This window comes from Peromyscus californicus, unplaced genomic scaffold (genome assembly GCF_007827085.1).
Source record: "Peromyscus californicus insignis strain IS unplaced genomic scaffold, ASM782708v3 Scaffold_9__1_contigs__length_137607984, whole genome shotgun sequence".
In the NCBI taxonomy this organism is placed as follows: Eukaryota; Metazoa; Chordata; class Mammalia; order Rodentia; family Cricetidae; genus Peromyscus; species Peromyscus californicus.
Genome location: NW_026294617.1, coordinates 115,904,964 through 115,922,131, shown reverse-complemented (window position 1 = coordinate 115,922,131; position 17,168 = coordinate 115,904,964). Strand labels below are relative to the sequence as shown.

The 17,168-nt window shown below is 46.6% G+C and overlaps 1 protein-coding gene across 2 annotated transcripts in view; it reads right to left on the bottom strand.

The window, feature by feature from the left end:
• Positions 1–8,009: 8,009 nt before the first annotated feature.
• Tspan5 (tetraspanin 5) overlaps positions 8,010–17,168 on the bottom strand; it is a 172,640-nt gene continuing 163,481 nt past the window's right edge. For both annotated transcript variants that reach the window (XM_052732169.1, XM_052732168.1), the window contains 4 exons: positions 16,033–16,158; positions 13,986–14,033; positions 13,764–13,880; positions 8,010–10,023 (listed from right to left, as the gene is read on the bottom strand). In XM_052732169.1, coding sequence (XP_052588129.1) covers positions 9,958–10,023; positions 13,764–13,880; positions 13,986–14,033; positions 16,033–16,158 — 357 coding nt within the window. In that variant the 3' untranslated portion in view covers positions 8,010–9,957. The remainder of the gene's footprint in view (positions 10,024–13,763; positions 13,881–13,985; positions 14,034–16,032; positions 16,159–17,168) is intronic.

Below are 17,168 nucleotides of genomic sequence, written 5' to 3'. Positions count from 1 at the left end.
AAACATGTGTATGTGTGCAAGAGGCTCCATCTCTGCTGAGCCAACCGAGCAGGCACCAGAAGTGCATACACAAAATTACATCTGTAGTAAACAAGTAGACCCATTCTTTTATTATTCCTCAAAGAATACAATCTAGCCATGTGCACAATATTTACACTGTATTGTGTATGATAAGTAATTGAGAGATTACTTATGAAAAGGTGTATCTAGGTTACATACCAACATTATATCGCTTTATTAAAAATTTGAACACCAGTAGATTCTGTAAGGGTTGAGGGGGATTCTCAGGGACTACTGTGCCCATTACACAGCAGATTTTTGGCTTCTGGTATAATGGGCATCCTAATATTTTACCAGTTGACAACACGCTAATCTGGTATATGTAGAATACATTAAAATGATTTTTTCCTTAAATTTTTTTTGCAATGCTTCAAATTGAATTCAAGAGCCTTGCACATCCTACATCCATATCCAGCCACTGAGATACAGCCACAGTTGTCCCCTTTTAAGTACAAAGCCTTAAAAATTGTTGGCAGGGCGGGGGTGGGGGGGCGTAGAAACGGTTCAGTGGTTAAAAGCATGTATTGCTCTTCCAAAGGACCTTAGTTCAGTTCCCAGTACCTACAGCTACCTGTAACTACAGCTCCAGAAGATCCACTGGCCTCTGAGGGCCTCCACAAGCACTGTATTCACACACACACACACACACACACACACACACACACACACACACATACTTAAAATAAAAAAATTTAAATTAATTTTGGAGCTATCAAGATGGACCAGTGGGTAAAGAGAAAGGAAAGAACCAATTCCCCATAAGTTGTCTCCTGACCACCACATGTGTGCCATCACACACACACACAGTAAAAAAATTTAAATTACTTTTTACTTTAAAACTTTACACATTAGCCGGGCAGTGGTGGCACATGCCTTTAATCCCAGCACTTGGGAGGCAGAGGCAGGCAGATCTCTGTGAGTTCGAGGCCAGCCTGGTCTACAGCACAAGATCCAGGAAAGGCACAAAGCTACACAGAGAAACCCTGTCTCGAAAAACCAAAAAAAAAAAAAACAAAAACAAAAAACAAAAAAACTTTACACATTATGTAGCTCTGTTTTACACAGTCTTAAGACATATCAATAGGTATCATAAAATTGTTTTAGGATAAATTATTGTTATCATAAATCAGTAGGTATACATAAAAGTAGGTATCTACTTTTAATAATTTGACTCAATCATTCCACTATCATAATCTATCTAGAGCTATGTGCAAAGTGTTGGAAATGTAACAAAGGTCCCAGCAGCTGCATTCAGTTGTGAAGAGCCCACATCTGTAACAGATGGTGGATAGGGGTCTGCTAAACAATAGCTAATCCACATTGCCTCTCAAACATCTCAGACTCTGGGCTCCTTTACTCCTTCAAAGAAGGTTGAGGGCCTTGAAGAGCCCTTGTTGGTGTGGAATTCCTGTGGATATCGTGTTACAAATCAAAAGGGAGGACTACTGAGAACACTGAAAATGCAAGCACACACCCCTTCTATCCTGTATCACGCTACACCCTCTCTGAAGACCTCCATGAGTGACAGCAGAGAGGGGACATGACAGCTTTGGATTAGGAGACAGATTAAACCCCAGGGACTCTTGCCCACTAAGAATTGCAAAAAGTCCATCCACAGACCAAATTTTGAGAACACAATCTATTTGAACACCATGCAATCCCACATACTATTACTATATAAACTACTCACTGATATGGAAAAAAAATCCTGAATCAATGAGAGACAAAACATTTAAGGATGTGATTGTACAGTCTCCCAGGTGTAGCTGAAGTTTTCCTGTGTCCCACCTGGCCATGGGTCAGGACAAATCTCTCTCACCCGCCAGTCCTGCAGCCGCTTGGACCAAGTAAACACACTGAAGTTTGTATTAATTAAAACTGCTCAGCTATTAGCTCAGGCTAACTAACTATTAGCTAGGCTGACTAGCTCTTATACTTAAATTAACCCATAATTCTTATTCATGTTTAGCCACGTGGCTTGGTACCTTTTCTCAGTTCTGCCTTCACATCTTGCTTCCTCTGTGTCTGGCTGGCGACTCCTGACTTAGCCGCCTTCCTGTTTCCAGAATTCCCCTCTCTGCTTATCCTGCCTATACTATACTTCCTGCCTGGCTAATGGCCAATCAGCGTTCTATTTATCAACCAAATCAGAGCAACACACATTCATAACACAAAGACATCCCCAGCACCCAGGTAGCCTTGAACTTGAATTGATCCTGTCTCTGAAGTGCTGAAATTACAGGCAGGCACAGCCACATCGTCTTACTGTACAATTTAAAACAGAACTCTTAAAAAGTCAGCCTTCTAGTGTATTACAAGCACAGAGCTCTAGATGCTACACTTATTCTTTGGGTTTCTGCAATGAGATTGTTTTACTTTTGCAATCCAATGTTAGCTTAGTTATTAGAAGACACCAGCAGATATGACCAACACTAAGGTGCTCACTTGTTTCTTTGTCCTATGCTGTAGATTGAGCCCAGGGCCTTGTCCATGCTAGGTACACATTCTACCACTCAACTATGCCCCTCAGTGCCAGGAACCTGCCAGTCCTGCCAGTCCCCGGTGAGGCCAACCAGAGTTGTCTACACTCCACAGCATCGTTTCACTTGGAGCTTGCTAGAACTGTGGCTCTACAGCCCCATTCAAGAACTACCGAGTCAGAACCTGTGCTCAGAACCCGCTGCTCTCTGTGGACAGCAGCTGTGAAAGCCCTGGCCGTGCATTGCCTCCACCTGGGAGCTCAAAGAGCCAGGCGCCTGGGAGGGCTGCTGGGAATCATCTCGGCTGATTCCACCAATGCATCCAGAAAATGAAGATCTTGGTTTCAACTCTGAAAAAGGTAAAATTGAAACCTCCAGTATATAACCACTGCTTTGAAGCTTGTGCTCTGCAGCCGTCCCCAGCACCCACATGTGGGAACCTCCCTGCCAGTTCCTGGGTCCCAGAAATGTCAGCAGGACAGAGGAAGTGGGTGGAAAACAGTGCCTTAGTCCACTCACGCTATTAAAATAAGTGCTGCAGGCTAGGTATTTTATAGACAACAAAGAGTATTGTTTACTTTTCTGGAGGCGGAGGAGTCCAAGGTCAGGGCAAGCGAAGTTTTGAAGTTTCAGTGTCTGGTGGAGACCCGGTCCTCACAGCACATCCTAGGCCTCTGGACTTGCAGGAAGAGAGGAACAAACGCCTCCAGGGATCCTTCATAAAGGCACTCAGCCCACTTAAGACCGTGGAGTCCTCGTGCACCCATCACCTGAAGCTCCTCCCCCTACTTAAGACTGTGGAGTCCTTGTGCACCCATCACCTGAAGCTCCTCCCCCTACTTAAGACTGTGGAGTTCTCGTGAACCGATCACCTGAAGCTCCTCCTCCTTCTACTGCTTCCCTAGAGACGCCTTTCTTGGTTTTATGAGTATTTTGCCTGTATGTGCATCATGTATGTATGGGTATTGTGTGCTGTGGGGTATCTGCAGGGTCAGAAGAAAGATTCCCTGGAACTGGAGTTATAGTTACCCATGGTTGTGACCCGCCATGCTTGGAATTGAACCCCAGTCCTCTGCAAGAGCAGTAAGTGCTCTTAGCCACTGAGCCATTGCTCAAGCCGGGAATCACTTTTAATACAGAAAAATTTCAAGGATACAGTCATCCGAGCCACAGCGGCTGGCTTCCCTCATATCCTCCAAGACTGGAGAGAGTTTGCGCCCTGCCCACAGAGCTAGGGGCCCATTGATTTGCAGTTGTGTTAACTAAGTTTGGGGACAACTTGAGTGGGACAGGGTGTTGAGACTGTTACTATTTTTGTCTTTAATGGCATGCTGTGATGGACAATCCTAGCAAGTTTTCGGAATTATTTTTAAAACATTCCTGTGACATAGAGAGTTTGTTCCCTCGATGTAATGTTGTATGGAAAACTCTTTTTTGGGTTATCTTTGCTGCAAATGAAATCCACAACCACCAGGCCATTGGTTCCACAGTTTTACCTTCCTTTGCTGAGTGCTCCACAACCCCTCCAGGCTCCACACGTGACCTTACTGCCTGGAGTCTGGCAATCATAGCCCCGCAATGATTAAGCATCCCCACAACCCAGGTCTTATCACTTCTACCTCTACCCCTTTGGATACTTGGAGTCTATTCTTCCCTGGGAAAAAATGGCGGTTTAACTCTGAACAAGTCTAGACCTTCAGCCTGTGGAGATTCCACTGTGGTTACACCTCTGAAACTTACCTGAGAGCTTGCGGCAGTACCTGGAATACAGTATACTTTCACGACTGTTAGTTCAAGGGACAGATGAGTCATGTACCCCAGCAACGGCTGGCAACTGAGAGTTGGTGAACTGCTGGGTTGTTCTGGTGACAAACGTGAGGGACTCCCGAAGGCACAGATCATTTTATTTGTATTTTATTTATGTGATTTTAATCATTGCAGCAGGTGGCATTTCAGATAATTTGCTTCAAACAAATACAGAATGCACCACCCTAATCTTAAATATAATGTAATAACACATTCTTTATTTAAAGTACCCCCCCCCAAAAAAAAAAAAAAGATGGCAAGACTGGCCAGGCATAATGGTGCATACCAGGAATTCCAGCACTTGGGAGGCCTAAGCAGGAGGAATGAGTGCCAAGCAGCCTAAATTACACAGTAAGCCCCAGGTATATATACTGAGACCCTATCTTAACAAAACCAGAAAGCAGCAAGACTTTCCAAGAGCATACGGCAGACAGACATCATGCACCCCACAGTGTTCAGCTCCCTCCAATCAATATAACATGGGGACTCCTGACTGCCAGGGAAAGCATTCAGCTTGCAGCATGCCCCTTCAAGCCTAAAAGCAACAGGCACTGAGCTCTGTCCAACCCCATCAGAAAAACCACACCAATGGGATGGCTTCAACAGGCCATTTGTTCCCTCAGAGTTCTAGAGGCTAGAACTGCATGTTCCCTGTGCCTCCCAGTTTCTGGTAACTTCTGTCAAGCTTGGTGCTCCTCCGATTAGGGACATATGACCTGAATCTGCCTTCCTGTAAAGGAGGATTCCCTACACTCTGTGGGCCAGTGTCTGAGGTCCTGTGTAGACTCTCGGGGTATGAAATATTGAAAGACAGTTTAACCCGTGATAAACTCCTAGCATGTAAGCATGGTTTGCATGTTCTCTAAAATCAAAGTTGTAGCCAGATGGCATGAGGATTGTCACCACAGCTCTTGGATGCAGGGGGATTGCTGCAAGACTGAAGGCAGACTGAGATACAGAACAGGAAGTATCAGGCCTGTTGGGGCTACTCAACAAGACGTTGTTAAACCAAGAAACAAAAACCAAAAACAACAAAAAGTTAGAAACCCTCAAATCAAAGCCAACTCCACCAGCCCCTCGGTCATATTTTGAGAGGAAAATTCAGCAAAGTTTGCTCCCTTATTCTAGATAGTTTATGTTGAAGAACTGAGGTGCAGCTTAGGACCTGGGACCCTGGCTCACACAAAGCCCTTAAGTGAGGATTCTGTGCCCTGGGAGAGAGGGCTCAGCTTATGCCTCCTTCCACCAGGATGATGGATGCCTGGAAGACATAGCACCTCCAGAGTGGCAGATAACCACTTGGTGCCAGTAAGCGCTGGCTTCTAGAAACTGCATCTGAGACTGCACAGGAGGCAGAGCCGGCTTCCACCAGGCCTGCACAGCCCTGCTGCAACAGGGCAGTAAAATGCCAGTGGCAAGATCAGTGCATAGATATTGGTGAGAACAAAATGCTCCGTGCTCTAGGTTCTCAGAAGGAGCCCCGGGTCTCAGGAGCATGAAGGGATGCCCCTATCTTCCCTAAGCACCTGCCACCAGCCCAGTACTCTGTTTCCCATAGGAAGCTCCCTCTCCAGCTGCGGCCAGCTGTGGTTTTCCATGGCCAACACTAGAGGGCAGGCCACTAAAACTTTTCTGTTCTAACCAGTGAACAGGTTCAGGGAGATGACAGCCGCATGGGCAGCTTGTCTTGTGCGGCACCGATTCTTCCTGGAATTCATACCCACCGTGTAAAACCATGAGTTCACCCGCTCTTCTGTACACTACTTTAGCTCTCGTTCCTAGAAGTGGAGGTGTAAGACCTGGGGGTCTAGTTCAGGCTAACTGGGAGGGGACGGATCAACTTTCCAAAAATTTTACAAGGGTATAGCAAGCTTCCAGAGGGAAGCCATAATTAATTCCTCAAATCAAGAATGTCCTAAACACCCCCAGTATAATAATAAATAGGCTCTATATTTATAGCAAGTCTCTCAAAAAATTAAAATAAATAAAGGTCAAGGGGAACCTTGAGGTGGCTTCAGAGCTTAGTTTCTCTTCCCCACTTCCTGTGCCCAAACCCAGGAACACGACTGCCATGCCCCTAGTCCTGTTTCCACTAAAAGTCATCACTCAGCCCTGCCTGTTCGTGCTGCACATTTGGTTTCCACTTGTTGAGTGTGGGCAGTACCTCACTGTCACTGTCCCCTGCCCCAGTGCGCTGGCCACAGTGGCCAGTGTCTATGACCAGGTTTGGTTCCCAGTCCTTCCTTGGAGGTCTGCACAGATTTCCCAAGGGAAGGAGCAAGCACCAATGTATAAATGGCAGAGCTTTCTGGGGAAGGCCTGCCAGGTCACTGGGCTCTGACCCTCATTCTTCAGCCCACCCACTTCCCAGGGCTCTTCTCCAAGAGAGCCGGAAACAGGCGCTGGGAGAGCCACACACCACAAAATGATTCCATTCCTGCCCACACAAACACGAGCCCCCAGCGATCAAGTGCTTTTCCAAAGCAGCAAAAGCTTGGACAGAGTCCTTTCTATGAATCTCCTGGAGGCGGGTAACCTGGGACCTGAAGCAGGAAGGAAGCCCAGAGAAATGCCAAGGGGTTAGACCCTGGGAAAAGGAACGGGAGATCAAGTACTCTCTGATGTGTTCTGTTTTTTACTGTTCTTTTTATGAATAGAACATTTTTTATATTACAGAGGCAATCTTTGTGAGGACCAGTAAACAATAGAAATAAAAAGAAATGGGAACCATTCCCTAAAGTCTAGAGTCTGCACAAGGAAGAAGCTTCTGCTAGTTTCAAGCCTTGTAAACAGGGCATCCTTGTAGCTAGAATCTTTCCCCTGCTGCCAGAGCGTGGAGGGAATGACTGGGACCCATAACATCAGGCAATAAGGGACATCAACAGGACTTGCCCATCCTCAGTCATGGACAAATTTCCTCAAAATCAAAATACCTTTGTTTTCTATATCCAGGGAGGCGAGGCACGGCATTTCTCACGGCTTAGGGACATACTGCTCTGTCCTGTCTTAGAGCAGTACTACATGAAATGGAAGGTTTTGTTTCCATTTGCTCTTAGAGCATTATGCAGTGACAATCACAACAGAAAGACAGGTAAGCTGGTATTTTCCAGTGGCTTAAGATGACAGTTTCAAGGGACTACTGGCAATTACTTTCTTATAAACACTGTGACTTTTATCTAGGTCCACTGTGTATTAAATGTTCATAAGGCTTTTTTTCTAAAACAAAAATACACAGTCCAGAATGGCAGGGTCAAGGTCTGGGATCTGTGTTTCCCAAGGTTCCCAAGGTGTCTGTAACAAGTAGAGGACAACCCTGGGACAGAGAATGCCTGCTTACAGGGTGCTTTGTCTGTCTAATTTAGCAGCAACCCAGAGAGACTCAGTCCCTACAACCACAAGTTTCCCCTCCCTCTCAGGACTGACCGGTATTTCTCAAAATCAACAGTGATTTCATCAGCATCTTAGGACCTCAGCAGTGTAGGGGCTTGAGCCCCATTCTGACCTACCTCCTTAGGAATTCTGGGGATGGTGCTGGTTGTTGGGACATGGGATTCAACCCAAAGTTCCAGGCACACTACAAATGCGCTATCCCCCCGGCCCAGGCCTTTTGTGTTTTAACCAGCCATTCCAGAATGTTTTACAATAAGACAACATAATCCCATGTAAGGTAGAACCAAGTTTATTAATGACAGCTTTTATTACAATCACTCTCGAGTGTAAAAAATAAAGGGTGATTAAAATTTAAAACTCACTTGGGCTTGCGGCTTGGCTTTCACTGGGGGTGCCACAGGGTGGGGATCTTGCCTGATTCTGAATCAACTGGCCAGATGCAGTTCACTGGAGAATGAGGTAATAAAGAAGACAGACGTGCCGGTCCGAGAGCACAAGTGTCCGTGTTGAAGGACATCACAAACGACGGTATGGACAGGGGTGAAGTCATGTGACCTCACATCCACACATGGAATGACTATCTCTACCTACAACAGACACAGGTACATACATGCAAGAGCCACACACACCCAGACTGCAGAGATGGGACTTTTAAAGGAGTGCCTGTCCTCCCTCTGAGCGGACTGTCCACCGGCCACGGCAGCGCACAGGTTGTGGAAATGGGAAGCCGTGCTGAACTTCTCAGAAGGCTGTGGGCGAATGCGGAACTGCTATCACAGAGGCTGTAGCCTTCCCAGCAACCCACGGTCTAAAATCTGCCCCCCAGGACAGCAACACCCAGGAGCTATCACAGACTGGGAGAAAATTTGGGGCCCAGATCCACCCTCCCAGTGGACACGAGGCAGAGGAGGCCCTGAAGGTGGCTTCCCACCTCGTGTCACAGAACCGTGGCTGGGCCTCAGTGCAGCCCCTCAAGTATTTGTGCTTTGTTACTACCCTGAGGCCACCTCATGAGGACATCTCTGGCCGTGCAATACGCTAGGTTTGTTTTTCTTTTTTTTTTAATATATGGCAAAAAAAAAAATTGCAAGAAGAAGAAGAAAAAAAAACCCTCGTCAAATGCTTTTTGGCTATGTCATCCCTGCGTTAGAACTCGGTGTGGAAGACAGGGCTGTACAAAAGTTCAGCTGGATGCTGGGAGACAGTGAGCCCACCGGGTGTAAGAATACATGGCTGGAACAACATGCCACAACCACCCAAGGCTGGGACCTATGACAGAAACGCTGATTGATGTTCTCAAGTATCTCTTGGAAAAGAACATGGTGGATTCAGGGTCACAGCACATGCAGGTGAGGATCACACACACACACACACACTATTTAAGCTGAATAAGAAACATTACGCAGGACTGTATTATAGCCTTTGCCTTTGGGAGACAAGAAGAACCAAAATAACAACCAATACAAAAGGAAGCAAAAACACAAAAACGCAGCCCAGAGTATTCCAGAGTATCAGGAGAACCCAAGCACTGGTTTGGTAAGGTGGGGTGAGGGAGCGTTGAATTAGTGCCTCTCATTAACCTCATTTTCTCCTTGGATGTCACTGATAAAGCTCAGGCTGGCCACTCAGAGGAAAGATCAGTCCTGTGGAAACATGGGTCACAATCTCTGCTACCCTAACTTGCTACACCCAAACACCTGGCTTTCTTTCTTAAGGGGCTCTCTAGGATGTGCATCCTGGAAGTGACCCGTTCCAGCCATCTCAAAATCTGAACACAGGGGACAGCTGTTTTTCCCTCCAGAGGTCAGTTGGAACAGTTTCTGGAAATGTGCATTGAGAGATTTCAGAACACTTGGCCCTGGGGGGGAAGGGCCTCAGTTTTAGCCAAGATGTGGACAGCACTGGATTCTCCACAGATTCAAGTGCATGCAGTGCCCAGCCTCCCCGCTTTCCGCTTCTGGTGGCATCCATCCGTCCATCAACTCATGGCTACAGTAGAGATTCACGGCACAGCGACTCTCACACTGTTCTGTTTTTCTTTTGAAAAGTTCCATCTGGGAACAGCATTTCCCAGTTTTACCCTCACAGAAAGTAAGTTCTTGGCAGCTCCATTAGGTAGGCCGGCAGGCCCGTGCCCAGGTCCCTGCAGCCCGCCATCGGCCAGCACAGGAGAGTCAGCGAGGGGGTCAGTCCAGTGTCTTGCAGCAGTGGTCGAAGAGGTCTACCAGCTAGCCCTGACAGCTTCAATGTCACTCACCAAATTCTGCGCCAGGCATATCCCAAAAATCTAAAAGAGGAAAGAAAACCAAGTTAGACAGTGGAATTCAAATGCTTTGGGCTTTTCCTTGGCCACTGAGTCTGCCCACTTCCTGTTTGGTAATCTGATTCTTAAACTGATAGACAAGGGATGAAGATGTAACTCAATCAGTGGATTGCTTGCCCAGCACACGTAAAGCCTGGATTCTAACCCCAGCACCACAGAAAACCAGGCACGGTTGTACACATCTATAATCTCAGCGCTTGAGAAGGCAGAGGCAGGCAAGCTTGAGGCCAGCCTGGGATACATGAGGCTTGACTCAAAACCACTGAAAAGGAGAGTGAGGAGAGAGAAAATAAAAACTGAGATGCAATTAATATTCTATAGAATCCCTAATTTTAGCATGACCTTAGCTCTTCAATACTAAATACAGATAGATGTTCATTGCTCTCAAGCTAACTCTGTACCAAGAGAGGTCATTTCCAACCCTCCCTGTGGCCTTGACACCTCTCATCTACCTTCTTCCTCTACGGCTTTGCCTGCTCTGGACTTTTCATGAAAATGGGATCAGATAGTAAGTATGTGGTGCCCGTGACGTTTTTCCATGTAGTAAAATGTTCTCCAGGTTCATCCACTGGTACCGTTCAAATGCGAGGTCCATACAATCTCATGGGTTTGAATACTTAGCCCCCAGCTAATGGTACTGTTTGGAGAGGTTCTAGGACATTTGAGACTGTAGCTTAGCAAGCAGAAGTGGGTTGCTAGGGACAGACGACAGAGGTGTTCTCTGCCTCTGAGTTGCCTTGATCTCTAGGCCACCATGCTGGGCACTAGCCTCTCATGGGCCCAGACAAACCTCTCCTCCTTTGTTCTGCAAGACATTGATCACAGTGGTGTAAAACTTCATGACCCAACTACCCATTTTCTTTATATGACACAAATTAAGGAACTTAGGTGAACATTTTGATACAATGTACAGAAAGTTGAGGTAACCTCAACATGCACATCCTGCCTTCATGACCAGGGAAGTCACATGGGTACATGAGAAGGTCAGTGTGAAGCTCAGCTGGGTCACAAGGCCACCCAATCTTTCTATGGATTTCACCTGATCTTTCAGGTAGTAAACCTCAACGACGTCCCACGCAAATGTCGACTCAGCCTGTCTGATCCAGGCACCGCCTGCTGCACCTGCCCAGCTCTCCCTGCTGAGGTCAGGTCTGAGACATTCTGGAGAAGATTCCACCACTTCCCTGGGGCTGCAATGTCATCAGTTCCTTAGCTTCCTCCTCACTCTCCTCAGAGAGTGTCAATCCCCATCAACAAGGTCACAGTGGGAGGCAGAGCTCCAGGCTGATTGGGTGGATGAAAGTCCGAGGCAGGGGCATGGGGTGGGCTGAGAAGCCCCAGAGGTGGGGATGGTGAGACCCTGGAGTACTCCCAAGGCACTGTGGTGGGTGGCTGACTCAGATGGGGCAGGGGGGCAGACTGGGGGCAGGGAGACAACAAGTGCTGGGTTCTATACAAAAGCAGCTGAAGAAAGAAACCAGTGACTCTCCCAAAGACATGTCCAGCCAGTTGTTCTGTCTGGCTTTGCTCTTGAGACAGGGTCTTCTTATATAGTCTAAGTTGTCATCCTCCTGCCTCTCTGGGACTGAGATAACAGGCATGCACCACCACACCTAGTCAATTCAGTCCTTTTTGACGGCTGAGTACTAATCCTATTGTAAGTATATACCAAGGTCTTTAACATCCATTGATGGATTCCCCACTGTTTCCAGTACTTGCTGCTATGAAGATGTGTGTGCAAATGTTTTGGTAAATGTAAGTTTTCATTCCTTCTGCTTGCATTCGTGGAAAATGGTGAGGTCACATGGCAATTCCATGTTTTCCAAAGAGCTGAGCCGTTTCTCATTCTTCGCTCCAGAAACGTGTTCATGTTCCGTTTCACACCCTCGTGGAACACCCTCTGTCTTTTTTATTATAGTCACTCTAGCAGGTATGCAATGGTGAGCTCACTATAGTTTTGATTGGAAGTTTTCTAGTGACGAGCGCGGTGGACATCTTTTCATATGTAATGGGCCAAGTCTATCTATGCTGGAGAAATGTCTACTGAGATACTCCGTTCACTTTTAAACTGGGTCTTGCTAGGTAGCTCAGGTTGACCTTTCTTCTTGTTTGGTATAAGCCCCTTTTACATGTTCTAAGCATTAAGATCCCTTTCAGGTAACCACTCACAAATACCTTCTGCTATTTTGTGAGTAACCGTAAATAGCCTCATTTTCAGTGTAGAAGTTTCATATTTTGATGAAGTCCCATTACTTAGGTTTTATTGGGTGGTTATACTTTTGCCGTCATGCTCTTTGAAGGAAAATGTCCAAGACAAAAGTCACCAATTTACACCCTATTTTCTTCTAGAGTTTCACAGCTTTGGTTTTTATATTGGGAGTTTTGTTCATTTGTTTTTACACCAGGGTCTGACTATGAAGGCCAGGCTGGTTGTGCGGTCTTAAGCGACCGTCCTGCTTCAATCTTTTTAACAGCTTGCATTACAGGCATCCAGTACACCACACTTACATTTGAGTCTTTCATCTATTTTACGTGAATGTTAAAATATGATATGAAACAGGTATCTAAAAGTCAGTCTTTTCAGACAGAAAATCAGTATTCCTACATCATCTGTTGAAAAAAATTTTCTAAGTTTTTTTTTTAAATGTGTATAGGTGTTTTGCTTACATGCATGCCTGCACACCACATTCATACAGTGTGTATGGAGGCCAGAAAGGGCATCAGATCCCTTAGAACTATAGTGAAAGACAGTTGTGAGCTGCCATGTGGAGGCTGAATTTTGAATCCTGGTCCTCTGGAAGGGCAGCCAGTGCTCTTTAACCGCTGAGCCATTTTTCCATCCCCGAAAAACCTTTTTTTTTTCCCCACTGAATAATTTTGACTCCCTTATCAAAACAAAGCTCACAGAAATTCTGTCCGAAATTTAACTCCATTTGTCTACAATGGCTAACCTTATAAGAATATAGACTGTCTTGAGTCCTGTTACTTTGTAGGAAGTTTTAATTAGGAAACATGAAATTCTTTGTCTTCTTTCTCAAACGTGTCGGGCTATTCTTGTTTCTTGGTTTTCCTTGTGATTTCAGGCCCAGCTTGCCCACGACTGGGACTGAGAAGGTTGGGACTGAGCTAGAGACTGCATAGAACCTCTAGGTCATAGTGATGCCACGTGAATCATACTGAGTTTTCTGATCCATGAACACAGGATGCCTTTCTATTTACTCAAGACTTCTTTAACTTCCTTCCACCGTGTGCCCATTTGTGACCTCCGCAGAAACCATCACATCAACAGATGAGTCACTTCTGAGACTGCCCTCACGGGCACTCTGGCAAGCTGGTCCGGAGAGACAAAAGACACAGCACAGACTTCTGCATCTCCACAGAGCCTTAGCCCTGCTGCTGAGATCCACTCTGAGCAGCCATGTCTCCCCCAGCTGTCACAACGCAGTCCTCTAAGCCCATGGAAACAATGGGATGCCAGTGATTCGATCAACCTCTTCATGGTGAAGAGGAGGCATGGTTTCCTAATGTGCTTCCGGATCTAGAACCAGACCTTCAATAAACACAAACCTAACAGTTCCAGTCTGTTTCTAGGACCTCCAGTGTGCCTCAGAAGAGCTGGCGCTGAGGAGGCTGAGAAAAGCTCCTGTCCTGTTGAGGTCTCTCTGGGCACCACTGAGCTATACCACCAAGGACCCACACCTTACCTGCAGCAATGCAATGCCTATGAAAATGCCAGCCACGATGGTTAAATTGTCCTGTAGCCACTTCTCAAACTGGGGCACGCAGCCTTTCGTGTAGATTACAATCTGTTGGTCAACTTCCTTTACAGGGGAAGAGAGCAGAGTGTCACAGATACAGCCTTGCACACGCGCACACGCTCCTCCCAACACGCTGTGTGCTAAGACACAGGGGCAGGTTCCACTTACTGGTTTTTGCCTGGCATCATAGCCACACTGAGTGTTGATGACATCTTCCTGGGGGAGAGAGGAAGAGGAAAGTGAAACTCATTCTTGTTCAACAGAAAGCCCATCTAAGAATGAACAGGAGGCCCCGCAACATCAGTGGTGAGACCCGATGAGGGCACACAGACCACAGCACAGTTCAAGGCGCCATGTGCATCAGATGCCACATGCGTATGAGAGCAGCTTCAGAAGTATGCAATGAAAACGTTTCCACCTTAGAAATGAGGAAAACCGAGACCCTAGCAGGCCCATTATGCTGGGAAGGAACAAGATTCAAAATACTGCCAACCTCAGAAGGCTTCAAGGGTTTGGGGAAGTGGAGACATAGGCAAAAATCAAACTTAAAGGACAAAATGACCATCTTTATGCTCTTTCACAATTTCTGCTTAAAAAAAAACAGCAGAAGAGATTAGATCTAGGGTTTTATGCATGCCAAATACGCGCTCCCTTTAAAAAAATCTACAAAAGATCTAGGATCTTAAGCATGACAAATATGTGCTTGTCCCTTTTCATCAATAAAATCCTGTCCCTTAAAGTTTTTTTGTTTTAATGAAAAAGCATTATGTTACTAATTACAAAGCAAAACACTGCCTGACCACGTACGTGTCAAACAGACATCTCCAGGATCTGGTTGGAAATATTGTGGGTTAGCTGCTTCCTCCCCTCCGGGGTCAGAGATGGACCTCACCAGCTCAGAGTCCATGGCATAAGGCAGACTACTGTTGCTACCCACTCTCACGATTTTTCTCATGGACAGCTGATATAGGACAGAGACAGAAAACAGAGAGCATGCTGGCCAGTATGTGACCAGGCTGCCTGAGTGGGCACCACAGACTTCAACCTAGGCGTCCTGCTGCTACCTGACCTGCCTCAGGGGAGGAAGACAGGCTGGCTGGAATGGAATCACAGGCAGGGTGGCACAGTTCTTAGTGATGCTCAGCCCAGGCTGATCTGCCCTCCGATGGGCAGCCTGCAAGAAGGTCAGCACCCACGGTACTCCACTGTGGGGAAGGGCAGGCCTGTCCAAGGAGGGCAGTGGCCACTCCTCCCATGGGCCACACCAACTCCCGGTTCTGGCTTTTCACTTATTTTTTTTTTTTTTTTTTTTTTTTTTTTTTTTTTTTTTTTTTTTTTTGGTTTTTCGAGACAGGGTTTCTCTGTGTAGCTTTGCGCCTCTCCTGGAACTCACTTGGTAGCCCAGGCTGGCCTCGAACTCACAGAGATCCGCCTGGCTCTGCCTCCCGAGTGCTGGGATTAAAGGCGTGCGCCACCACCGCCCGGCTGCGCCACCACCGCCCGGCGGCTTTTCACTTATAATACAAAAGGTTCTTTTGTTTCTTAATTCTATGAGCCATGCACACAGTGTGACACGTAGTAAGGAGAAATGGCTTGTGAGTGGGTTCTCTATTTTCTTTTCAACGTAAAACGCAAATGACAGCCGCTGCTGCCATCCTCAGGCCCCCCTCGGGGTCACCGTGGCTCCCTAAGCAGCATGCCCACCTTGTCATGTCTCAGTCTCTCCTCCTACCCCAATCCTCTTCCCAGAAGTCATATGGGAAGAGAAGGCTGAAGAAACCCAAGCTGTTCCAGACAGCTCACCTGTGAGCCGTTTCATAAAAGAGGGACAAGTGAGTGGCACAGGCAGGCTGCCTGGGTCTGGCACCCAACTCCGTCACCTGTCAGCACTGCGATTTGGGAGAAGTCATGTGTACTCCACATGACGCCACGGTTTTTTTTTTTTTCACCCGAGAAAGGGAGCTCCTTTTCTGACCTCTCATGAGCCAATACACAGCAAGGCTGAGAATAGAAACCAACACACACACACACACTTGCTAAATAAATACCAGCCACCCTGTCTTGACTGGGAAGGTTGGGGCACAGCACCCCCACCTAGGAGCTGGATTCAGGCATGAGCTTGTGAGAAGAGATTCTGAGACAAAATCACTCTGCCGTCACACCCGCAGTGAGCACAGGGCCCAGCAGCCAGCCTTGAGTGAGCTGTGGCTCTTACCGCAGGGTCTTTAGTGCAGCAGGAGAACGGCACACCGCATCGCTCTCGGCTTGCATTGGAATCTGTGCAATTGAAGTAAATATTTAGGTTCCAATCATCAGCTCCAAAAGCCCCACAGCACTGCCACTAGAGCAAAGAGGAGAGAGTTAGAAAGAACATCCAGGCCGGGAGGTGACCAGCCACCTGCGCCCCACCCACACGACACCGGTGCGTCCCCTGCCAGGTCCAGCACCTCAAATTTCATTTTTAAGTTAAAATCAACCTAAATGGCCCTGCAAAGCCTTGCAAAATAATGAAGGCTGAAGGCTCTACAGATGGGCTGGCATGGGACACTAGGTGGGGGAGGGAGGGGCACTGTGGAGCAGGGCTCAAGATCTGTTTGGCTTGGTCAGATTCTAGAGGGATAAACAAGAACTTCCTAGAAGGAAAGATAAGACACTAACAACAATGGCAAGGTCTAATGAGGCAACTTGGCTATGCCTGAGGATCTGATCTTATTTGAATGGTTCCTAAACAGTTTCACCGAGTGTAGTGGCATCAGATGAACATCAGACACTTTGGTAAGTTCTGACTGTGTAGAACGCTGTAGAGCTGTCAACCCTTCACAAGACTGTGAACATCAGGGCTGGTGTTCAGCGGTGCAGTGGTCAAACATGGTAGGGCCCTGAGTCCAATCCCCACGACCACAAACAAACAAAACCCACCTCTATACAAACTTAGAGGCTTAATTTTCATGATCTTGGTCTCCATGCTGAATTTATTTTTTAATAACTTTCTATTATTTCATATTCATTGGTGTTTTGCCTGCATGTATGTCTCTGTGAGGTGTCAGGTCCCCTGGAATTGGAATTACAGATAGGTGTGAACTGCCATGTGGCTGCTGGGGATTGAACCTAGGTCCTCTGGAAGAGCAGCCAGTGCTCTTAACCTCTAAACCATCTCTCCAGACTCTGATTTAAAAAAAAAAAAAAAAAGAACATATTTTTATATTTTCAACTTTACAAAATAATTAGCTAATTAAAATATACTAACCAAGATGTTCAATTCGGCGGTTCTTAAATGGAGACTTATTCCAGCTACAATATAACCCACCCACAACCTCCCTGTCCTGGATTATCCTGGCTTCTTAAATAAAA